The sequence below is a fragment of the Oncorhynchus kisutch genome, linkage group LG11 (genome assembly GCF_002021735.2).
Source record: "Oncorhynchus kisutch isolate 150728-3 linkage group LG11, Okis_V2, whole genome shotgun sequence".
NCBI lineage: Eukaryota > Metazoa > Chordata > Actinopteri > Salmoniformes > Salmonidae > Oncorhynchus > Oncorhynchus kisutch.
Genome location: NC_034184.2, coordinates 63,115,316 through 63,141,946, shown reverse-complemented (window position 1 = coordinate 63,141,946; position 26,631 = coordinate 63,115,316). Strand labels below are relative to the sequence as shown.

Here is a 26,631-nt window from a genome sequence, read left to right as displayed (position 1 = left end):
TGTATCTCTCTATACGTCCACCCTCGGGAATGGAACAGCAGAGAGCACACAAACAAACTCCTATAGACTCTATCTGCACATGGGCAGCCGCCTTCCCACTTCCCAACAAGCTTAGTTAAAACCTACAGCTGCCCACTGGAGAACTTCTCCCCCATTGGCCTGTAAGATTAAAACATAATGTTTGCCGTTCGGCTCAGGCTGTGTGGCTCTGTAGCACAGATTAGCCGGGAGCGCGGTGGTTGGAATAACCTGCCATCATTCAGGCCTAATTAGGGGCCGTCTCGTGGCACTGGCTCTCTCCAGAGACGCTACTTGTTACGGATCATCGGTGTGTCTGTCTTCTGCCATAATATTAATTTATATTACAACGGAGAGGAGGGGGGGAAGAGGGAGAGAGCAGAGGTCACACGCTTACAATCATTTCCATCAGTGTAGCTATTACATAAATGAGTGGGCTTTCTTGGCATTCTGCTGCCCCAATCTGCCACCCTGTGCCCCACCCCACCCCTCCCCTCTTACCCAACACACAGCCCCCGATAGACCTTGTCCCATCAAGTGCCCCCTTACTTTGTTTTGTTTGTTTTTGTTTTCCATTGGGCTCCTCTATTGATTGAAGAAGGAAAACTAACAGAAGTTAATCATAGCTACCAAAGTGAGGTTGATATATTTTCTTCATTATTTAAATCTGTTGTAAATATTTGTTCTATTAAAATAATATGTGTTTTTTCACATATTGTACTTCTTCTTCCTGTTCCAATTAAGATTCATTATAGGTGTTTCTTGAAGATGATAGTCAGAAACAAAACATTTCATTGAAGGGGGGAGTTGGAAAAACAACGTCATGGCACATGTGTCAGGAGAGAGAAAAAGAGGGACAGTTCAGTTGAATCTGTAAAAAGGGTGTAACACGATTCAAAATAGTGTATATGGTGACCCTCAACAGCATCTTAGCTCAGGTATTCAGTGTTCTCAGACAGACAGGTAGCTTCAGGTACACAGAGTCTCTCTCTTTTGAAAAACACTTTCCTATAACCTCTCACAGAGACCCGGGTCTCTTTTTCAAATGATCCCCGCAATATACAGTACCAGTCAACAGCTTGGATACCTCTACTCATTCAAGGGTTTTTCTTTATTTTAACTATTTGCTACATTGTAAAATAATAGTGAAGACATCAAAACTATGAAAAAATGGTAACCAAAAAAGTGTTCAAAAATGCTAATATATTTTATATTTAATATTCTTCAAAGTAACCACCCTTTGCTGTGCCGGTCCTCATGAGAGCCAGTTTCATCATAGCGCTTGATGGCTGTTGCGACTGCACTTGAAGAAATGTCAAAGTTCTTGAAATGTTTCGGATTGACTCACCTTCATGTCTTGAAGTAATGATGAACTGTCGTTTCTCTTTGCTTATTTGAGCTGTTCTGGCCATAATATGGACTTGGTATTTTACCAAAAATACCACGACTGGAAAGACGTACTCTCATGGGTTGCCAAAAATAACTATCTAAAAGCAACGCCACTACTAAGCCACGCCTCCAGTCTTCTCATCTGATCTGGTGGATCATAGCTCAATAACCCAGCATCAATAACCCAATTTAAAGCAAACTATGGGTTGTTTGTGACCCAACTGGCTGGGTTCAAATAACATGTGTTCTGTCCAATATTTACCCAAATTGGGTTGTTTTTAACCCAGCATTTTTTTGTGTATCCACATACATCCAGTATACTATGGTATAAATACTATAGTATTCACCGTAGTGTTTTTGCAGACTAAAATCTGCAAAAACACTATGGTGAATACTGCAGTATTTACTATAGTGTTCTACAGTATATTACAACATGTTATAGTAAGTAATACACGATCAAGGGATACTACAGTGTGTAGTATAATATTCTATGGTATACTAAAGTTTACTACATAATTCTATAGTAAGTACTGTGGGTACACTGGAGTTCAATCCATATCTGCTTTGTCTATGTCTCTTGGCTGGACGAGACTATTTTGACACACAACAGTCCTGAGTTGAGCTGGCTGACTTATATAAATGAACAGAGATTGAAACAATGGTGTTTGTTGACCATTGTGAGTATTGATTACAATCAAACTCCAGAGTATGTCAGAATTAGGGCCTCAGTGGGGGTATTAGCGGTGGGTGAATGTTTAGGAAGCGTGGGGGGCGTGAGGTCTTGTTGATTTGGGGGAAATTATGTTATGTTTGATGCTGCGTGTGTCGAAATCGCTAAGCAGTTTACTTCGAAGCAGTGTCCCGATGCTTGTATCACTTTATCAGAAGAACATGATCAATGACGTCCGAAGATTTTGTTTCATCGAAAAACCACCTGATTGGTTTGATAGAAGACAAAAAAGGCTTTTCATCACAATTGGCAAAATACAACAACTCTATGCTACAGGAGGCTTCAATCCCCATCACTAATTCGGGGCAAGCTGTATGTCACTGTGTGTCACTGATGTGGGTGTTGTTTTCGGTGTTGATGCCGCGGTGGGGGCAGGAGTGAAACTGCGAGAAGCAAGGGGTGTGAAAACCATGGACCCTGCCCCCTCCCAGTGTCAACACCACCCCATGATGACATCCAGCCATCTACCCACCCCCCATCTCCCGTAGCCATGGTAACAGTCCGTGTATATTTGAACTCTGGATTCAACTTTCAATACCACCCGTTATCTTGTGTGGAAAAAGATCCTCATCATCTGTATATGGACAGCCTGACTGATGTAAATGATAAACTTGGGCCAATCAAATTAATGAGCCGGATTGTCTGTCCATGCTGACGTGTTGAGTGCTGCAAACGTGTAATTTCACCTATGCATGATGAAACCTTTGACAGTGTTCGTTATGCCAGCTCTAGAGACAAGTGATGATAATTCAATCACGACTAGAGTTAGGTGTCAAGTTGCTGTACGGCCGTTATAAAGAGAGGCAGCAATCACGGTTGTTGTCGCAGTCAAAAAACAAATGGTAAGATATAAAATCGAGATCTCGTTCTACAGCCCTGTCTAAACCCAGACACTTTGAAAGTGATCATTTGTAAGGTTTTCTTTTGCCTTATCTTGATTTAGCTCAGACAAGTTAGGAGGCCACCTAACTTTATAGAGGGGCAATTTATCTGTAATTTATCTCTAATCCGGTTGTGGAGCAGTAGGATCGGGCAAGGACGGAGGTGTGTGTGTGCACGTTACTTTGAATGAGCAAACATTCCCTGCCTTCCTCTGTGTTTATCCGGTGCCGACGTAAAGGCACAAATGAAGACATGGTGGCCCTTTTATGTCTATTTGATCTGAGACCCAGCCGTGAGTAAACTCAAAATCCCTCTACTTCTGTGATTTATTTGACTCCTCAGTCTTGCCTTTGACAGGCACCGTTCAACTGTTAATGTCTCTCTGTGTGAATTTATGTCTACATCCGTGTCTTTTCCCTTCCGTGTCCTACTCGAACCATTAGAGGATTGGCCGCCGAAGAGCTTACGAAATGGTTTGCATCACCGCCTTGCTAATGAAAGGCATTAGACGTGTACCTTCCCTCTCACTGCAAGTCATGAATTAAATTGATACCTTCCTCAAGATGAGTTTATTGCAATATTCATAGAACATCAAATAGGTCCCATATCCTTCATTATTAGGGGTTAAGTCATGCCACATATGTAGAGGGATGTCTGTATTTGTATTGAAATGTGTATTTCACTGCACATGCATGTCATATGAAATAATAAATATATATTGTACCATGTGAAGAAATGATGTATTTCATGTTGCGCAGATGTGCATACAGTGCTTCCATGTTCAGGCTATAATGTCATGTATTGTAGCAGTTGCTCACTGTATCTACCATGATACACACGTCTAAACCAATGAGTGAATTTGAGATTTCTGGCAATAGATCACTTTTTTTTTGTCTAAATTTAATCTCAGCACCAGGGAGTAGTGCACATGCAATATTCATGAAATCACACATGATGATAAAATCTCCCTGGGTCTGTCTGTCCTAATTGGCAGGGTGTCTTTCTCCACCTCCTCTAGTTTCTAATACCTGACAGCTTGTAGCTACAAGCATTTAATCAAAGATGACAACTGATAATCCATGTCTCAGCCATGGGGATCGTTGGCTGCCTTTGTGTTACATTGTGTTTCTGTCTGAGGTTACTTTAAATGTATTCCTCAATATGGTGGGTAGTAAGTGATAATTTAGCATGAAGTGTTTTTAACCTTTTACAGAAGTGGGCTAAATCAGCGTCACACAGAGTGTGTTTGGTAGTCTTAAACTACCAATGACAGTTTACAATCTAGTGTTGCTCCAAGCAGTTTAGTCATCTCAACTTTCTCAATTTCCACATTATTTAGTACAATATTTAGTTGAGGTTTAGGGTTTAGTGAGTGTTTTGTTCCAAATACAATGCTTTTAGTTTTAGAAATAATTAGGGATAACTTATTCCTTGCCACCAGCTCTGAAACTAACTGCAGCACTTTGTTGAGTGTTGCAGTCATTTCAGTCGCTGTAGTAACAGACATGTATAGCGTTGAGTCATCCACGTACATAGAAACTCTGGCTTTACTCAAAGTCAGTGGCATGTCGTTAGTAAAAATTGAAAAAAGCAAGGGGCCTACCCTGGGGAATTCCTAATTCTAACTGGATTATATTTGATAGGCTTCCATTAAAGAACACCCTCTGTGTTCTGTTAAACAAGTAACTCTTCTTTTTTTTTACCCCTTTTTCAGGTTTTCCAATTGTTGTAGTAGCTACTATCTTGTCTCATCGCTACAACTCCCGCACGGGCTCTGGAGAGACGAAGGTTGAAAGTCATGCGTCCTCCGATACACAACCAAACCTAGCCGCACTGCTTCTTAACACAGCGCGCATCCAACCCGGAAGCCAGCCGCACCAATGTGTCGGAGGAAACACCGTGCACCTGGCAACCTTGGTTAGCGAGCACTGCGCCGGTCCACCACAGGAGTCGCTGGTGCGCGATGAGACAAGGACATCCCTACCGACCAAGCCCTCCCTAACCCGGGCGACGCTAGGCCAATTGTGCCTCGCCCCATGGACCTCCCGGTTGTGGCCGGTTACGACAGAGCCTGGGCACGAACCCAGAGTCTCTGATGGCACAGCGCCCTTAACCACTGCGACACCCGGGAGGCCTAACAAGTAACTCTTTATCCACATTATAGCAGGTGGTGTAAAGCCATAACAGATACTTTTTTCCAGCAGCAGACTATGATCAATAATGTCAAAAGCTGCACTGGAGTCTAACAAGACAGCCCCCAAAATCATTTTATCATCAATTTCTCTCAGCCAATCATCAGTCATTTGTGTATGTGCTGTGCTTGTTGAGTGTCCTTCCCTATAAGCATGCTGAAATTCTGCTGTAAATTTGTTTACTGTAAATTAGCATTGTATCTGGTCAGAAGTTTACTAAGGGTTGGTAACAGGCTGGTTGGTCAGCTATTTGAGAAGGAAAAGGGGGCTTTACTCTTCTTAAGTAGCGGAATGACTTTAGCTTCCCTCCAGGCCCGAGGGCACACGCTCTCTAGTAGGTTTAAATTGAAGATGTGGCAAATAGGAGTGGCAATATCGTCTGCTATTATCCTCAGTAATTTTCCATCTAGATTGTCAGACCCTGGTGTCTTGTCATTATTGACAGACAACAATATTTTTTTTCACCTCTTCCGTATATTATATTTGTCTGCATAGGTTCTAAGCATACCTCTACCTGTTCAAATGTAATTTTAATGAGGGTGTCATTCTGACTGTTGTAAATCACACATCTCAATATACTGCACTACATTCAAATTACAACACAGTCAGGGTCATAGCTACATATGAGGGCACAGAGGTCCGGACCTCGGTCATTTTTTTGCAATCAAAAAAATCTACAAAAACTCAGGAACTCAGTCAGGAACTCAACTAACTGTTGAGATTTAGAATAGTAGAATACATAAGGTGTAATTTCAAAACTTGGTTGTGCATCAGCAGTTTTCCTCTTGTTATGTGTCTCACTGACAGTCACTCACTTAGCAGTCAATTAACATTTTAGATTGGTAAATTAATCTACTTAGTCTAGCCAGCTATCTAAACTTTTAGTAATCATGGCTGAATTACCGACCAGCCACGCAGGGCAAGTGCTCAGGGGCCCTGTCCTCCAGGGAGGGGGGGGGGGGGCATTGATTTAGTTAATCACTATTCTTTTTTTCAAATAAAGTATTTTTTATTATCTTTTTTAATACAATTACACATACAAAACATTTTTAAAAAGGGAATGGGTATCAGTGATTTGTGGAAACAAGTAAGTGTTTCCACAAATCATAAGCGACCAACTGTACAAAAACGAATAGAAAATGAACAAAAGAGAGAATTACAGACTAGGACAAAGACAGTTTTAGTCCTGTTAATAACCCCCCCAATGTTCTTTTTATCAAGATTTTTTTTTATAACGTTTTTTTTTTAAAGATAATTCCTTAGCTCTTAATACCAAGTAGTAGATCTTGTCCAATATACAAATTAATTTAACCAAAAGGTTAGAGTTGATTTCAGGTTAATTGCTATACATTTTCTTGTTAGTCACTCTCACTCAGATATCATATTAACATGGCATAAGTCATGGCAAATTGTGTAGAAATGCAGAAAATTTGCTTTTAAAACTGCAAAAAATCTCTCCCCATACCATGGCATAATGTGTAGAATTTCAGGAAAGTAGCTATAAAACACAGTACATGGGATTCTAACACATATCATAAATACAGGCACATTTCATGGCATCATAATTAATAAAAACAACATGATATTATCCTAAGGTGCCAGATTACATTTAAACTAGTGATGCACCGATATGACATTTTTGGTCGATACCGATAACCAATATTGAAAATTTTAGCGGCCTTTTAAGCATTCTAGTACAGTTAAATAGTTAACACACACACATGAATGCAGCGGTCTAAGGCACGGCATCTCAGTGCAAGATGCGTCACTACAGCCCCGTTTGAATCCAGGCTGTATCACATCCGGCTGTGATTGGGAGCTCCATACAGTGGTGCAGAATTGGCCCAGCGTCATCCAGGTTTGACCGGGGTATGCCGTCATTGTAAATAAGAATTTGTTCTTAACTGACTTGCCTAGTTAACTAAAGGTTACACACATACACACACCACACTGATCAAAAAGTTATTTTGTTGGCATTTACATATGTCCCCATTATCAGTCAAATATAATCAAAACCTGTTTTTTTCACTTACTTGCTGTGCTGTTTCGTTGTTTATTTGTTCAGTCGTTTTATTCTCAACCAGTATTTCTATGGAATGCCGTTTGAGTCTTTGCTATGGAACACCGTTTAGATCTTTGCTATGGAACACCGTTTGGGTCTTTGGGTGTCAAAAAAGAAAACAAGGAACAGTAGATATATGACTGCACGTCACATAATAATTTAACGCGTTCATAATTTTTTAAATGTAGTTATTACACATTGATTACACTATCACTTGCATTACATGTCACAACGATTCATCAATACATATGCTATGATGCTGGTAAAGTTCTCTCGCACACCTACAGTGCTGGTCGTTTGTTTGGATGCAAACAATGTTCTTCCCCAAAAACATAGCAAAACAACATAATCTGTTTCAGTAGCTATATAGTTAGCTAGCTAACTATATAGCTAGGTGTTATCATCTAAAATAACCCTCAAATTTATTAGACAGTTTTTATTTGATTCATGGTGGGCGGACTCATCTATGTGAAGCTAGCCACAATAAGGATTAGCCACAATAGTGGATTTTGGGGTTAGCTTTCAAAATAAAAGTACCGCACAATTATACTATTTGTATTGATTTGCATCAATGTCAATTATAAACTTTTATTTTGAAGGCAAATTCCACTATTGTGCCTAATCCTTATTGTGGCTGGCTTCACAACACATAACCATGCTTCTACACTTGCATTGCTTGCTGTTTGGGGTTTTAGGCTGGGTTTCTGTACAGCACTTTGTGACATTAGCTGATGTAAGAAGGGCTTTATAAATACATTTGATTGATTTGATTGATAACTAAGCCCAGTCGAGCCTCACTAGCCAGATGAAGCTATTTGGCTGCTCATAATATTAGCTTTGGGCAACAGGGTTAAGTAGCTGGCTAGCTATTTATTTTCATGAACTGAAGTTCAATTTCAATAGGCGAACAACAAGTGTCAACCTAGCTAATACTTACTCACAAGGATTGCTAAGAATAATGAAATTGACTGCAGTTTCTACTGGTAATTGTTTTCAGGCTGGTTGTATTGGTGCTAGCTAGGTACCAAGCTAAAGCTAGCAACCCCAGAAGTTGCGGTTGAACAAATGATGCTTTATTACCAATGCGGTATTGTAAACACATTGTTCTTGGCCGGTGTTTGTTTGTTTGCAGACTTTTTTTTGTACAGCTTTGATGGTGCTACTGTATCTTTTTTTACATGCAAGACCCAAACGGTGTTCCATAGTATTTATGTCCGTAGGAAAACATCTGAAAAATAGAGCACTTGGTAGTATATACTGGTGCTCGACCTGTCGGTGAAAGCCAACATCACCCACCACAGAGAACTGTTGATTGTCAAGGGCAATGCATTCCACTATCTTGGCTTAAATGGATTTCACCTTTTGAGTTGTCTCGCTGAAATTTTCTTACTCTTTCAATTGACTGCTCGACTTGCTGACTGCTCGATCCACACAGCAGACATTGTGGGCTAGGTTATGAATGCTTTGTTGCATGTGTAGTGCAACATTTTACATGGCGTCATTACGGCATGTACCTAGGTGATATAAGTATGCATGTCAGCTTTGACATCGGTTTTGCACATCGGCGTTGAACTAGACATTGGTCGATACCGATGTTGGCATTTTTAGCTAATATCGACTTATTCCGAAATGTTCACCGATATATTGTGCAGCCCTAATTTAAACCAAGTATTGTTCTGCATATCTAAGCATAACTCTTGAGCTGTCTGTTTCCTCCTGATGGGTGGTTCTTTTTTTAAAGAAACAAAATATGCTTCTCTGCATCTCTGCTAAAATCTGGGTAAAAGACTGAAAGGAATGTATCTTATTCAGTACATTTAGTAATTGCTTGCAGTAATTAATTGCAGGCATAACAGCTAAGATAGTTAGACAAGCTACTCTAACTTGATTGATAGACTGAAATGGCTTGGTAAACTCTTAGAAAAAAGGGCTCCAAAAAGGTTCTCTGCGGAGAGATAGGATTCTACCAAGAACTGTTTTGATCAGAAGAACCCCTTTTGGATAACAAGGGTTCTTTGTAAGGTGAGGGGTTCTACCTAGAACCTATACATTCCTAAGAAATGTTTTTGGAAGAAATTTGGAAGAAATATCATTTTTGGAAGAAAAGTATTTGATGATTCTTTGGAAGGCAATAAGAATGATTTGGAATCCAAGAAGGGTTCTACATAGAAGCGTATATAAAATTTCCCAGCGTGCTCTATTTCAGGGAGATTTTCAAAAGTGTTTGTTTTACTGTAATAATTAAAACTATGTTTTTGCATGTACATTGCTTATTTGATAAATTTTATGCTACACAAAGATAAATAACATACAGTTGTCTAAACAAATTATATCTGTTAATAATTAGATTTATTGTACCGATTACTAAGATGGTTTTTCCAGTTTAGATGATTGAGGTAGTCTCTGTATTCAGTCTTCCTTACCATGGAAGTCATTCTGAATGTAGGTGATAAAAAATATTGTAACTCTGGTTGGACTCTAATAGGAATTACACATCAATTTGCAAGCAAGCATAATTTGACTTACAGGCCTGATGTAGCCTGTAAACCAGGTGAATTCTAACACCACTGTGTTAGGGCATAATTAAGCTCTCAAATAAAGGCCTTATGGTATATGTCATTGTCATTGTCATTTAATTTTAAAGGCTGATAAGGCTGATTGAGCTGTTCATAGAGGGTTCTTGGAAGAACCCTCCAAAGATAAAAGGGTTATTGGTAGAACTCTTCACAGATCATTATAGGAACGTTGAAAGTCACTGAGCTCTTCAGTAAGGCCATTCTACTGCCAATGTTTGTCAATGGAGATTGCATGGCTATGTGCTCAATTTTATACACCTGTTTACAAAACATACTTCCTGCCATTCCTGCTTATTACCGGCAGCTAAAATCAAATCAAATGCTGTCTGTCACTACACTCTCTCTCTCCTCCTCCACTGATGATACTGTCTGCATGCACTAGACTAGAGCATCTAGTGTCTTGCCTCGTATTCCTTTGCTCTGTGGTGCACCTTTGAAGGAACCACTTACTAGCGAGAATAAAGGGGGGGGGGGGGGGTACTCCTTGCCTGGTCCAGTCAGTGTGCCGTCTCCGCAAAATGGAGCTGACAGATCTTTTATAAATAATGAGCAAATAAAATGTTATTTGTCACATGCTTTGGAAACAATAGGTGTGGAATAATGGTGAAATGCTTCGATTCTTCTCAGCAATACAGAGAGAAAGATAATAGAGAAATAATAGAAAAGTAAAACACGTAATAATAAAAGTAATAATAGATACACAATGAGTAACTGTAACAGTAGCAGCAGCGTGTGTGATGGGTCAAAAAAACAGTTTGTGGAAAAAGTGTCTATGCAGATAGTCCGAGTAGCTATTTGATTAACTATTTACCTAACTACTGTATTTAGCAGACTTAAGGCTTGGGGATAGAAACTGTTCAGGGTCCTGTTGGTTCCAGACTTGGTGTATAGGTACCGCTTGCCATGTGATAGCAGAGAGAACAGCCTATGACTTGGGTGGCTGGAGTCTTTGACAATTTTTAGGGCCTTCCTCTGACACTGCCTGGTATAGATGGCAGGGACCTCGGTCCCAGTGATGTGCTGGGCCGTCCTCACTACCCTCTGTAGCGCCTTGCAGTCGGATGTCAAGCAGTTGCCATAACAAGCGGTGATGCAGCCAGTCAAGATGCTCTCAATGGTGCAGCTGTATAACCTTTTGAAGATCTGAGGACCCATGCCAAATCTTTTCAGTTTCCATTTTCATGGCCTCTTTACAACTGTGTTGGTGTGTTTGAACCATGACAGATCCTTAGTGCTGTGGATACCGAGGAACTTGAAGCTCTCGACCCGTTTCACTACAGCCCCGTCGATGTGAATAGGGGCATGCTTGGCCCTCTATTTCTTGTAGTTTACGATCAGCTCCGTTGTCTTGCTGACTTTGAGGTTGTTGTCCTGGCACCACACTGCCAGGTCTCGGACCTCCTCCCTACAGGTTGCCTCATCATTGTTGGTGATCAGGCCTACCATTGTTTGTCTCATCAGCAAACTTAATGATAGTGTTGGAGTTGTGCATGGCCAGGCAGTTGTGGGTGAACAGGGAGTACAGTAGGGTACTAAGCACGCACCTCTGAGGGGCTCCCGTGTTAAGGATCAGCGTGGCAGATGTGTTGCTGCACCCGGAGTGGCCAGTCAGGAAATCCAGGATAAAGTTGCAGAGGGAGGTGTTCATTCCCAGGGTCCTTAGCTTCATGATAAGCTTGTTGAACTCTAAGCTTTAGTGAATGAACATCATTCTCACATAGGTATTCCTTTTGTCCCGGTGGGAAATGGTAGCGTGGAGTGCAATAGAGATTGCATCGTCTGTGGCTCTTTTGGGGCAAAATGTGAATTGGAGTGGGTCCAGGGTGTCTGGGATGATGGTGTTAATGAGAGCCATGACCAGCCTTTCAAAGCATTTCATGGCTACAGATGTGATAGTCATTCAGACAGTTTATCTTTGTATTCTTGGGCACAGGGACTTTGGTGGTCTGCTTGAAACATGTAGGTATTACAGACTGGGTGAGGGATAGGCTGAACATGTCAGTGAAGACAAGATGATAAACGTTGGCTTAAAAAGTTTAGTAATTAATGTAACATGTGAAGAAAAAAACAGTACAAATCTGAGGGGGCATGAAGCCTCAGACTATATTGGGAATAGGGTGCCGTTTGGATGTATCCTAGCTCTCACAGAGCAGTTGGATCTCCTACTGCAACTGGACATGGGGATGTGTCCACTTAGAGAAGCACCACACATAGACTGCTACATAATGCTGGTGTTGACACAAGTCTGTGTCGAGTTTGTTAAGCTAAATGTTAGTTCATTGTACTTAGATATAAGCACAGCCACTTGAAGCAGGGGTGCTGCAACACCCCCTGAAAAATCTAAATAAACAAATAAACTAAAAACATTTATTTAAAAATAATAATAATTCACAAAAGTAGTGCACTGGGCCTTTACTAGTCCTGTATTAGCGGACCGATATAGCCGTCTGCACCCTCACCCCCAACAGCACCCCCACCCCAATTCTTCACACGACTATGGATATAAGCAGACATTTTACATGTTAAATGTTGGTTTATGAGGAGTTATGCTAGTGGATATAGGTTTAAGTGGCAATGTGTTTTTCTTTATTGACATTATTTTTTTTATTTTTCCTTTATTTAACTAGGCAAGTCAGTTAAGAACACATTCTTATTTTCAATGACGGCCTGGGAACAGTGGGTTAACTGCCTGTTCAGGGGCAGAACGACAGATTTGTACCTTGTCAGCTCGGGGGTTTTTGAACTCGCAACTTCCGGTTACTAGTCCAACGCTCTAACCACTAGGCTACGCTGCCGCCCCGAGTTCAGTATCTGGTACAACAGATAATAACACATTTTTCCTCCATCCTCTTTAGCTAAAGCTGTTTTTATTCACAATGAAAAAGAGGAGGGTAAAAGATTTAATTTTTGTGTAATGAGTTTGTTTTCCGCCAAAATGTATTTTCTTCCAAAAATGTAACATATATATCAAACATCCAGCCCGTAAGGATGTCCAATCTGGCACGCAAGTGTTTTGAGTAAAACAGTTGAATAATATAATAATATATATTATATTATTCAGCTGTTTTACTCAAAACACCTGCGTACCAGATTGGTCCTCCTCACGGGCTGAATGTTTGATACGCCTGGCATTGGCATTGCGAAGTTGTCCCTACATTGTAACCTAAGAAGAAAACAGACTATGTTTTGCTGAGAAAATCGATTCCGGAGCTTTTTTCTCATCCCTAAAAAGCTGCATTAGGCTCCTCTTGCCAAATAAGCACTTACTGCAAGTGATAAGTGATGTAAAACCATAGCCAACATCATAAAATAAACATTTCATAAATCAAAATCAAGTTTATTTGTACCAATTTACTCACTCTATTGCCTTGGCCTTGTGTTAAAAGAAATGTATGTATGCTAGTTTGTAAATTAATCAAAACATGTGAAGGCATAGCAGTTCACCATGTTCAACCAGCACTGTTAATTTTTACCGATATTCCTGAATAAAACAAAGAAACTGTGGCTATGGACTAATGACCCATTAGCCCAAACCAATTAATACTTTTCATTAATCAATCAATCAATCAGCTTCACAATTTGGGGTTGTCATTAGGGGTCCAACCAATCAGAGTGGTTGTGTGTTCCATGTGTTCCGAGTACCATACAGTCAGAGTGGTTATGTGTTGCACAGGTCATCCAGACTATCAGCGCTGTGGACAAGGATGAGCCTCCCAGTGGTCATCGCTTTTACTTTGCCCTGCCTCCATCTGTGGCCAGCAACTCCAACTTCACTCTCCGAGACAACAAAGGTAGGTGTTTTCTCCTCGTCAAAGTACATCAATTAACAGTCCATTACTGACAACAGAGAAGAATGTGAGGAAAACGTTAAATCAAAAGGGATTAGAGTTTGTAAGGACTATAAATCCAGGGTCAACTATGGCCATAACAGTCCTGCAAGTATGGATTGAGAAGTCTTTCTTGTCCATGTTTGATTTTTCAAACATGAGATATTTCAAGACCTTTTTGATTGATAGTAGTTGCTGAAACAAACTTTCTGAGGATGATTCTGACGGCTTATTCATGTCTGCTTCACCTTTAAATCAATTTTATGGATAGGAATATCCACGAATGTTAATTGCAGGTTTAGATGTGTGGAGGCAAAAACAGGTTTTGAAATGTAATGACTAAATTTGAAAGTATAATTTAATCTCTAATGGTATCATGCCCATTTGCTCAAAATATTTTCCTCCTCTGTAAATATTGTCTGGTCTTCTATTCCTCACTTGTTATGATTCATATGTCACTGCTGGTCAAGTACATTTGGAAATCAAACCAACAATGTAATTTCTCAACGGGTGGCATAGTAGAGAATGGAGTATCTCTGATATCTTACATTATATGAATTATTGGCTCCATTTGTTGATTTTCTTGTATTCTCTTTGTTATTGAAAAGAGAACATAATGGCACGTACAACAAACTCCAAAGCTAGTCGCTGGTGCTGTACCATATGTATTCCTGCAAATGACCAATAGACTACGTGATCTGTGAGATACAGCATTTCATATATACTGAACAGAAAATATAAACACAACATGCAACAATTTCAAAGATTTTACTGAGTTACCGTTCACAGGAGGAAATCAGTCAATTGAAATAAATAAATTAGGCCCTAATCTATGGATGTCATATGACTGGGCAGGGGCGCAGCCATGGGTGGATCTGGGAGGGCATAGGCCCACCCACTCTGTAGCCAGGTCCCACGATCCTGCAGGTTAAGAAGCTGGATGTGGTGGTTCTGGGCTTGCATGGTTAAACGTGGTCTGCGGTTGTGAGGCCGGCTGGACATAGGGCTGTTATGGTGAATGTATTACTGCCACACCGGTTGTCATGAGTCATGACAGCAGTCAAATTCCACGTGAGTGTTTAGTCAAGGTAGTTGATGCTGCTGATGGTCATTAGTAGCCTACCAAACATGATAACTGCCTGGTACTCAGCACTCTATTGTCTATCTAATCTCTCTGACATCAATGCAAATGTATTTGAACATCTAATCAAACACTTCATGAGAGTCCATGAGCTCAAGTTGTGCAACATTTCTATAGGCTAACAATTGCATGAGAAAACAGAGTGGTGGCCTCTATTAAAAAGAGGAGGATCCCATCAGCTTTCTATAGACTACTACCTACTATATTTATATTTCATCTTTCCTAATATTAAGCACATTGCTTCTCTTTACAACAGGAGTATAGTCTACCTGTCTGGCATGGAAATGAATCACCTGTTTCGAGACAGGTGCACAGTAATGGTCCATTCTAAATCAAAACAAATTTGAAACATATATTATTTAGTCTATGTAATGACAAGATTAAATCAAGAATCGTGTGATAGGTGACAATATTAGCCTATCACTTGTGAATGATGTATTATCACTTGTGAATGATGTATTATCACTTGTGAATGATGTATTATCACTTGTGAATGATTTATTATCACTTGTGAATGATATATTATCACTTGTGAATGACATATTATCACTTGTGACTGATATATTATCACTTGTGTACGATCCCCAGCTGTTACGCATGCTTTTTTTTGGTGACTTTTTCAAATCATAGTCGCACACCTCATATAGCCTAGCCCATAGGCCTATATGTTTTGATAAGGTTTGTATCACAACTAAAGTAGCCAAAAAACGCCTTAAAATTACGCACATTAATCCACTTTACAACTGGTGTAGAGCCTACATGGCATACATACACAGCGAATGAGTTTCAAGTTTGGGGAAGATAATTTTCACCATAAAAATACACATTTATAATAAAACCATTACATGCATAATCGCATTTGTTGTCACTTTTGAGTATGGTGTTTTCCTGCTAATCAAACATTTGTGCGTATAGCCTACTGTCGTGTGTGCATTGCTGCCTTTACAATGTGAAGAAACAGCGTAATAGTTTATCAACATTTTAGGCGAAACGTTCTCATCTGTAGCGTCAGGCTCATTGCTTAAAACAGGTTTTTTGATGCAAGTGGTTGTATTAATTTGAGATCTATCACATCCCACAACTATCCCTGACTATGTTTATAATATTTATGTCTCGCACAGAATAGAATAGGTCAACTTTTGTGCTATGGGGGATAGTAGATTTACATAGGCTAGTGCTTTTGCTGTTCGTTAGACCTAATCATCTTGTTGGCTGACGAAAAGTAAATGTGAACAGTTTTTCCAATATCTTCAATATGTGCAGTTGCGAGGAGTGCAGTTGCGTCTCCGATGTGTCTGTCTTCAGTTGTAGCCTGTGTGCGAAAGACCGATCACATGACAGAGAGCCATGTTAGTTAGAGGTGCATCAGCAGGCAGCTGGGAGAAGGGAATAATAATCATTATATTCAGCCAAAGGGCACAACGACCACTGGCCGCAAAAGGCATGGATTTTTAGGGGTCATTACGGCCACACAAATGAGATGCATTCGGGAAATTCGTGGCATTATCAAGTGCTTGTCAAGTTGTAAATGAGAGACTGACGAAGTACTTTAAAAAAACTAAACATGCAACTTTTTTTTCAAATCCTTGTATTCCAGTCGCATCATGCAGCCTTAGAATGTATTAAAAAATCTAAACATATATTTGTATATTTGTATCACAACTATGTAGTCAGCTATGTTCAATTGTATTCTTAAAACTATAAAATAACATAAAATAATGCCACGGAATTCGAGGCAAATCTTGTCTGCTAAATCAACTAGTGTAGCCCACAGCAACATGGCATAGACAGATCAGGGCCTAACATAAGGACAACTCAGACTATGCTATCCTGTTCTTCTGAAATAGACTACATTAGACTACAAATTAGACTACATACTTCATATCATGTTTCTTTAGACCAGATCAAATCATGGATTTATTGTGAAGGTTAATGCTATATTACATGGATTTATTAGACTTTTCAAATGTAGATGTTCCAAAGGTCTTCATTAGTTTCTTGTAGGCTATGCGTGAAAGCCAGGAGATGCTAAATGTGTTTATCTTAATTAATGGTTAATTACCATGAGACCGGCAGTTATTTGCTTGACAATCACCTGCTGATAAAATGTTATGACTGCCAAATTCTCTAAAACGTCATTGGAGGTGGCTAATGTTAGTGAAATGTACATTCAATTCTCTGGAAACAGCTCTGTTGGACATTCCTGCAGTCAGCAAGCAAATTCCTCACTCCCTCAACTTGAGACATCTGTGGCATTGTGTTGTGTGACAAAACTGCACATTTTAGTGGCCTTTTATTGTCCCCAGCACACGGTGCACCTGTGTAATGATCATGCTGTTTAATCAGCTTCTTGGTATGCTACACCTGTCAGGTGGATGGATTATCTTGGCAAGGGAGAAATGCTCCCTAACAGGGATGTTGTAAAGCTTGTCGTTGGTGGAAGAAGGTGAGGACCAATGCGCAGCGTGGTAAAAGTTCATATTCTTTAATGAAACAACTGAACACAGAAAAAATAACAAAACGACAAGCAAACAGTCCTGTACGGTGAAGAAAAACACAGAACAGAAAATAATAAACCATACTAAAACAAAGACATAACAAAAAGAACTAAGGTCAGAACGTGACAGTAACCCCCGCCCCCAAAGGTGTGGACTCCGGCAGCAAAACCTGAACCTATAGGGGAGGGTCTGGGTGGGCGTCTGTCCGCGGTGGTGGCTCTGGCGCGGGACGTGGACCCCACTCCACCATAGTCTTTGCCCGCTTCTTTCCCCGCCTCAGTGGCGCCTTTATAGCGTCGACCCTCGCCGCCGACCTCAGACTGGGGACCCTAGCAGCGGGCCCCGAATGGACGGGAGATTCCGTCAGCACCGGACAAGTGGGAGACTCCGGCAGCGCCGGAGTGAAGGGCGATTCCGGTAGCGCCGGAGTGAAGGGCGATTCCGGTAGCGCCGGAGTGAAGGGCTATTCCGGCAGCGCCGGAGTGAAGGGTGGCTCCGGCAGCTCCTGACTGGCGGGCGGCTCCGGCAGCTCCTGACTGACGGGCGGCTCTGGCAGCTCAGGACAGACGGGCGGCTCTGGCAGCTCAGGACAGACAGGCGACTCTGGCAGCTCAGGACAGACGGGCGACTCTGGCAGCTCAGGACAGACAGGCGACTCTGGCAGCTCAGGACAGACGGGCGACTCTGGCAGCTCAGGACAGGAGGGAGCACCTGGAGGAAGGAGACGGAAAGACAGCCTGGTGCGTGTGGCTGCCACCTGATGCCTGGTGCGTGGAGGAGGCATCGGATATACCGGACCGTGGATGCGCACTGGAGGTCTCAAGCACCAAGCCTGCACAACCCTACCTGGCTGGATACTCCCCGTGTACAGGCCAGTGCGGCAAGGTGGAGACTGCACTGGGCTGTGCTGGCGAACCGGGGACACCGTGCGTAGGGCATACCCCGGCCCAAGAAGACACACGGGAGACCAGATGCGCTGAGCCGGCTTCATGGCACCTGGCTCGATGCCCACTCTAGCCCGGCCGATATGAGGTGCTGCGATGTAACGCACCGGGCTATGCCTGCGCAATGGGGACACCGTGCGCCTCACGGCATAACACGGTGCCTGCCCGGTCCACCTTTCTCCACGGTAAGCACGGGGAGTTGGCTCAGGTCTCCTACCTGACTTAGCCACACTCCCCGTGTGCCTCCCCCCCAAGACATTTTTGGGGCTGCCTCTTGTCCCAACCTCGCTGCCATGCTGCCTCCTCATACCACCGCCGCTCAGCTTTCGCTGCCTCCAGCTCTGCCTTGGGGCGGCGATATTCCCCAGCCTGTGCCCAGGGTCTTTCTCCGTCCAGAATCTCCTCCCATGTCCATGAGTCCAGAGATTTCTGCTGCTGCCCGATACCACGCTGCTTGGTCCTTTTTTGGTGGGTGATTCTGTAACGCTCGTCGTGGGTGGAAGAAGGTAAGGACCAATGTGCAGCGTCGTAAGTGTTCATATTCTTTAATGAAACAACTGAACACTGAACAAAAAAAATTCAAACGACAAACGAACAGTCCTGTACGGTGAAGAAAAACAGAAAATAATCACCCACAAAACACAGGTGGGAAAAGGCTACCTAAGTATGATTCTCAATCGGAGACAACGAATGACACCTGCCTCTGATTGAGAACCATACCAGGCCAAACACAAAACCACAACATAGAAAAAATAACATAGACTACCCACCCAACTCACGCCCTGACCATACTAAAACAATATACCACGGCTAGGGGCTGTATCCAGGCACTCCGCTTTGCGTCATGAATAAGAACAGCTCTTAGCCATGGTATATTGGCCATATACCACCCCCCCCCTGCCTTATTGCTTAATTATACCACAATTAAATAAATACTGTATGTGTTTTCTATCCACTGTGTTTACTGTCCACTGTTTTTACTGTGTTCACTGTGTTTACACAGTGCTGTCCTAATATAGACCATGTACTGTTTCAGCTTGTATCAGGACTGTGCAGGGTTTGATCTCTAAATACTCTTCCCCTTCTTCCTTCTTCCTGACTGATCTGGTTCTTCATTTTCCTCCCTTCCAGACAACACGGCGTCCATCGTAACGAAACGTGGAGGATTCCGAAGACGGGAGCAGGTGCTGTACCGACTGCCCGTGTTGATCGTAGACAGTGGAAGCCCCGCGCTCAGTAGCACCAACACCCTATCAGTGAGCGTGTGTGACTGTGACTCGGACGGCGTAGCCCAATCATGTGGGGCGGTGGCGTACACACTTCCTGCTGGCCTCAGTACAGGGGCCCTTGTCGCCATTCTGGGCTGCATCATTACACTCCTGGGTAAGAACAACCGTGATGTCAACTACTGGAGACAGTGTGCATGTTTGAGATACACAGATTCTTCACAGGTCTACATAGGTCAACAGATCTTCATCATGCCTGGAGCAATGTTTAACCTATCAAATTTGCTATGCAAACCTGCACATAATTCACATTCTTATGTTGTCTTCAGTTCTTGAATAATCTTTATTTTCTATGTAAGAGCTTACTAATGTGATGTGTGTGGGTATGGTAATGTCTTTGTGGGTATAGGGGCAGGGTATGGGTATAGGATTCTACATTTTGGGCCGGTTTTGACTGTACCTGGGTTTATGACGTGTGTCTCTCGCGATGCTAACACTAGTCCCATTTGCTCTGAGCTTTTGTTATTAATGATTGCACTTAGATTGAATCAACTAAGCAGCAAACGATTGCCCATGAAATCCAGAGACAAGGTCTTTATACCACAGCACAGTCAGAAGAATAGTTTAATGCACTGGTGAACTTTATTGAACACTGAGATGGAGTCTAAATAGGATATACAATAACAAACATTTTGTTTTTTTGATAGGGCCAGCCAAGACTCGCTTAATTTCTATTGCTAAGGAGAATACTTTTTGTAATGATTGAGATATTGAATGAGGAACACGGTAAAGACGTAGTGGCAGGGCTCTGAACCCAGCATTGCTAATGTGTGTGTGTTTGTCTGTTTGTGTCTGTGTCTGTGTCTGTGTCTGCGTGCGTACACTGTCCGTGGGCGCACGTGTCCTTGTCTGCCTCCATCGGTCTGTGCTGCTTAACTTTGTCTCCTTTTCCCCCATTCTCTCTATCATCCCATTCCCCTTCTCCCTGTTTGACCCTCCCTGCCACCCCCTCTTGCATTAACACCCTGTGCACAACCCTTCCCGTCCTGGCTCCCAAATCTTGCGTGCCTCCATCAAGGCCTATTTCAATCTGCGCTCCTGTAATTGGGGATGTGATTGCGTGTGATTGCATTGTTTTGGTTGAGAGGAGAGCTCAGAAAAAGACCAGAGGTGCTGCTGCCGTCGTCCTCAGGTGCTGTCAGTCCAGGTGTCCTCCAGCCGTAGTAGAATAGAACAGACCTCACAATCTCTCGCTCTCTCGCTCTCGCTCTTCTCTGTCTCATCAAAGAAAAGCAGGGCCTCCATCCCCACACCAACAACTTCTATTCATCTTTCATCACTGAGTAGAGTAGCTATAATGACGGGTGGCTAAGATGGCAGGTGAAAATTGAACAGCAACTCCTTGAGATGTACCAACCTGTTTTCTTTGTTGATTGATAAGAGCCCACTTCACAATGTCCATGAGTTTCAACCACTCACCAGCTCACTTACCTATCATATAGTTGTGTGACTATTGTGTTTGTGTGTGTATGTGTGTGTGTGTGTGTGTGTGTGTGTGTGTGTGTGTGTGTGTGTGTGTGTGTGTGTGTGTGTGTGTGTGTGTGTGTGTGTGTGTGTGTGTGTGTGTGTGTGTGTGTGTGTGTGTGCGTGCGTGCGTACATGGTTGGCTATGTAGTTTTTCTATCAAACTGGACGGTCATTAGTTTTAGGTCCACATGACATTAAGTAACACATCTACTGTTATCATTTAGAAGACATGTCCTCTGTCTTCCACTAAATTGTACACCCTCAAAATATAATATTTTTTCCGAGATTTTTAGCTGTCATCTAAATCCTCTTTGGAGATGAATATCCCCATGGTCATAGTGACATTGAAACTGCAAAAGAAAGTTGGCAAGTCATTATTTGAAACGATTTAGAACCTTTTTATTTTTTGAGGTCCGGTCAGGTGATGCGTCAGACACGACCAATTAGGGCTTTTAAGTAGCACCCCCTCAGCGCCAGACGTCTGTTGCCATGACTATTGTCACTCAAACCAAATGATTTTCTCACTACCCTGGCCACTCTAATTCTGAATTTGCCTGACTATGAAAAAGTGGAGGACCACAGTCCCAACTACTCGTATATGACTTATTGAGTGATTAGTGATGCTTAACACAACTACTGGGAAAGCAAGAGATAATTATGCTTATATAATAGTACATAGCAGTAGACCGTAGTGTATTCTCCCCCTACACAAGTAGTTTGTTTATCTGTGATCTAAATTAGTTGAGTAGAGGCAATACACCAAATGTATCATTTTATTGACAAACATTATTGTCTCCATGAGACATATTGTCCTCATAATGATGTGTCCATTAGTCCTTTTTCCATCAGAATGTAGTTGTCTTTTACAATTATGCAGCAATATGGGAGGTGTGTGGTTTGTGACTGACACAGCCAGTGAATAATCAGCCTGAGGTTTAGACAGAGCTAAGCAAGCAGAGTGGCGATGATGAGGAGGGGTCTTTTTTCTTCAGTTCATTATAATGATGTACACTAGCAAGGAGAGCAATGGCAGCACAGAAAACTCTGCTTGCACAGTATTGATTGTTCTTGATGGATCTTTTAAACAATTCAATTACAGCAAATCCAGGATAACATCAAATAGATTTTTTTGTTTTTTTTGTTTGTTTACCATCTGCATCTATGCAGTGTTGATCCACTCTAAAGAGGGTATTTATTCATATGAAGGCTTGCTGAATCATGTCTTGTGTGGTGGTCATTGTATTGAAGCCGCCTGATGACTGTCACAGTGGGTTCTTTTGTATGCTTGGCCATCTTCCTGCAGCCACTCGTAAGGCATGATTGGCTCCTGGCCAACACCCAGTATGTGATGATGAGGCACAGCATAGCGCCTTCTAGGTATTCAACCCTAAAAAGCTTTGCTGGAAAGCAATGAAGATATTCTCTTTCATTGTGCCACCATATCATGATTCATCTGGAAAAGCATTACCGAACTGAATGGAATCTGGAGAGCTCTTAAGCTCCTATACAATCAGAGGTGAACCAATGTACTATTCTCCTCATTGATTCCAAGGGATGTGTCATCTTTCAAAATAGCATTTCACTAAAGCTATACAATTACACACATAGAAAATTATATCAACATTCCAAATAATGGCAGTAGTGGTAGTAGCAGTAGTGAGGGAAACAGACCAGTGGTATTGACAGATTAAACCATGGTTGAGTAGTACCACGGGTGGAGTAGTAACACACTGTAGCTATTAGAGCCATGCATTCAGAAGCCAGTCACCAAACAGCAGTCAAAAGGCTCTCCATTCATCAGTGTCTCCCCGAGCGTTTTATGTAACACCCCCACCCCTTCCAGCTTCTCCATTTGCTCTCTTATTACGAGGTGTGAAGCGGTGTTTGCCTTCGTTTTCCCAGGCCCTTCTCTCTAGCCCACGGAAGCCAGACGCAGCAAAGGGAAGAAATATGGTCCCACAATGCGATATTTCACTGGCACCAGTGCGACGTTGATGGATGAAGGATCATTAGACATTTGCCAGTTTGCTTCGGTGTGGAGAGTTATTTTCAGCAATAATATATGGGACCAGGGATTGGAGAGGGGTGCCTAGAAGTTCAGAAATTCCGGTTTCAGGAAGTTTTCTGTCCGTTTGGAAGTGGTGCACAAAATGGAGGATGGAGGAGAGAAATGTATTGATGCAAAGACACTATTTCAATGTTTTATTTTCACATTCATCAAATATGGGCTATTATTTTCTGTAGACTTATCATCCAAATGTACTGTGCCTTTATATTGAATAAGTATCCTAATGCTGATGGTTAATAAACATTGACTCAGACTCTTCTCTTTCCTTGTTCAGTGATGGTGCTGCTGATTGTGTCGATGCGTCGGAGGAAGAAGGAGCCCTTGATCCTGGAGGAGGAGAGGGACGTGAGGGAGAACATCGTCCGCTACGACGATGAAGGTGGAGGAGAGGAGGACACTGAGGCCTTCGACATGGTGGCCCTCCGCAACCTCAATGTCATCAGAGACCCCAAGGTCCGGCGAGACGTCACCCCTGACACCCCCACCTTCTTCCCCTACCCGAGATCCTCCTCCTCGCTTCCCGTCTACAAGACCCTGCCGGACAACGTGGTGTTCCGAGAGTTCATTTGGGACCGGCTGAAGGACGCAGATGTTGATCCATCAGCTCCGCCGTATGACTCTTTGCAGACGTACGCCTTTGAGGGGAATGGTTCGGTAGCTGAGTCGTTAAGCTCCCTGGAGTCACTAAGTACAGACTCAGAGCAGAACTACGACTATCTCAGCAACTGGGGGCCGCGCTTCAAAAAGCTAGCCGACCTCTACGGCGACGGCAAAAGCGTGTTCTCATAGCCGACATTTTCCCGAACTTATACAGAAATCAACAATGGTAATGTATTGTAATAAAAAAAATATAATTAACAACTAGTCTGCCAAAGTGCAGGGTGCAAAAGTCTGAGAACAAAAGTAAGAAACAAAAAAAATCTTGACTTGAAAGGTTTGGTTTGTTTACTTGCCTTGGATTTTGGATTTTCTAAAAGGGTGACTTGGCAAGTTTTGACATGTAACTTCAAAAGGGACTTGGCTGAAAAGGAAACCTTGTGAGCAAAGACATTAAAAGGTTTCAAAGTTGGGCTGGGGTCCAGCAATCGACTGTGTACGTGGTAGGCTACAGTATATTTATGTGGAGGCACCTGTTCTCTCATTCCTGTGATGGGCACAGACCCAGCAGTCTTGTTTTGATGCATTCCCTTGCTCTTTTTGTTTAAAAAAAAAACACTTTCTCCTAAAGTGCTCGGTCCCCGGCGGCTAATCAGTAGAGTAGTCACTCAACTATTCATTTGAAAGTCGTCAAGAGTGTCAATGTTTTGTTTTTGTTTGGTGTTTTTCAGATTACGAAGGAAAAACTCTTCTTAAGTCACAGACTCGCGGAGAAAAAACAAACAAAGAGAAATCAGTCAGTCATATCTTTCAGTGCTATTTGTGACAAGTAGTCAAGTGTACAGATCGGTTGAAGAGGAACCACTACTGTTAAATTCTTGAGAGTTTTGAAATCTGACCTCGTGTCTACAAGAAATTGTGTGTACTGTGGTCTGAGAAAAATAATGCAACTGATCTGTGTGTATCCTTCGATAGGTGCAGGAAAGTGTTTACTTTCTCCTCTCCTCTCCTTCTCCTAGCATTTTACAGATGTTACTATGTGGTGTTTGCCTTTGAGTCTATTTTCCTTAGGCCTGACTCTTTCTATTTGCCAAGTCCAATTTTATGTAATACTGATGTAATAACAATGATGTAACATTATGGTTGAGATGGAAAATCCATATCCGGATTGAACCTTCAAATAAAGTATTTTTCATTATTTGCAAAGGAATTTGGAATTCACGGGCCAACATTTACTCTTGCCCAAGGAATTCAGTTGACGTTGTGTTGGACCGTGGAAGATACTTGCAAAGTGAAGGCTTGTTTGAATGGATTGTTGTGCTGGGCTGAGATGGGTCACGTACATAGCTGCAGGAAGATGTTTAGGGGTGCTGCGATTTATTTAGGGGGGGGGGGGGCATAATTGTTTTGTGCACGCTATAGACGGCTATATCAGTCCACTAATACAGGACTAGTAAAGACCCAGTGCATTTATTACTTTCGTGAGAGACTTTAAAAAATATATATTTGTATTAATATATTATTTTTTAGTCCGATGTTTTTTTATTTGATTTTTTAAAATGCTGCAGCACCCTCAGCATCCTACTTCCAGCGGCTATGGTTACATAACAACAACAACAACAGCAACAACAACAACAAGCATTTCCTGTTGCTCACAGTAACTGCAGTAAATCAGCTTGTCCCAAAAATATTCTGCAGAATGAAATCATGTCCGCCCATGGTGCACATTTTGTTCATTGATTATGAAGGACACTGTATGGCGAGAATACGGGAGGCAAAGGGAGCATTTTATTTCAAACAAAATGCCTTTTGAACTGTTCCCATTGGAAGTCAACATGTTCATCAAAAAAGTATTCTTATTTATTTTGAAGAAGCAGAATTATATGATGTTGGCAGATGTTTTTATCCTTTTTGCTGACAATAAAAAGGACATTCTGTTCCTCAAAAGACTGAGGGGACTTCTTTCAGTTCTTTTGAACATTAAAACATCTAGGATATGTCAGTGTTTAATTACATTATCAAGGTGTACCACATGCTTTGAGAGAAATAAATGATGGGTTGTTTGAGGAGATGGAGATGCAGAGCTGCCTTTTTGCCTGGCATGAATATCAGCAGGCATAACACACACACACACACACACACGCACATTTTCTTTGCCTTTGCACAACTCTGGGATCCAGATGGGAGGGGGGGTACAGAGGGAGGAGGAGAGAGAGTTTTCTATTTGTTTCACGTCTCCTCTCGATGAGGCTTTGTACTTGAAAGGCCCGTTGGAGACAAAGCTGCAGACTTGACGCTCTGTAGAGCCGTGTGTGATGAATGGCTTGCACACTGTCGACCCTCTTAAAGAGCCTTTTGCAAATTAGCCAGGCGCTCCTCCTGTGGTGGGATCAGCCTCTTATCTGTGTGTGCAAATAGTTCTGGTCAGATCATGTGAACAGTCGCCTTCACACACATTTTTGCACTCCCTATGGTTTGTGTGCTTGTGTCTGTGTGTTGAGCGAGAAAGAGAGAGACCAGGGGGTTGTATATTGCTCAGTCATTAGTTTACCTATAGTGCTTACCACAATTTCCCTTTTAAAGTAATTATTATTTATCAAACCATAAAGATATAGATTTGGCCTAATCAGCAATGCAAATGCTTTATTACCGTATAAGGAGGAATTCATCCAATTTACTTGCAGTGAAGATAATGGAGATTTTACAGGATTTTCTGATCGTAAACTACTGAATATGAGATGTCATATCTGGTTGATTGATTGGTTGAATGTTATCTTCAACTCCAGTGTCAACCTTACCTTGGCCTCTGGAACCTTCGCTTTAATCAACTAAATATGGAACAGAGAGCTTTATAAACCAGCTCTACAGTGAGAAATAGCTGCACTCAATTGCCCAGTGCCCCAAACACATCTATTTACAATGAATAGTTCATCAGACCAGAACCCTAATATAAA

The 26,631-nt window shown here is 41.9% G+C and overlaps 1 protein-coding gene across 1 annotated transcript in view; it reads left to right on the top strand.

Annotated features, from left to right (window-relative positions):
- Positions 1-25,797, top strand: part of LOC109899039 (cadherin-7) — a 109,666-nt gene extending 83,869 nt beyond the window's left edge. The window contains exons 10-12 of the mRNA XM_020494090.2: positions 13,523-13,640; positions 19,391-19,642; positions 23,355-25,797. Of these exons, the coding sequence (XP_020349679.1) occupies positions 13,523-13,640; positions 19,391-19,642; positions 23,355-23,869 (885 nt within the window). The 3' untranslated portion in view covers positions 23,870-25,797. The remainder of the gene's footprint in view (positions 1-13,522; positions 13,641-19,390; positions 19,643-23,354) is intronic.
- The last annotated feature ends 834 nt before the right edge of the window (positions 25,798-26,631 follow it).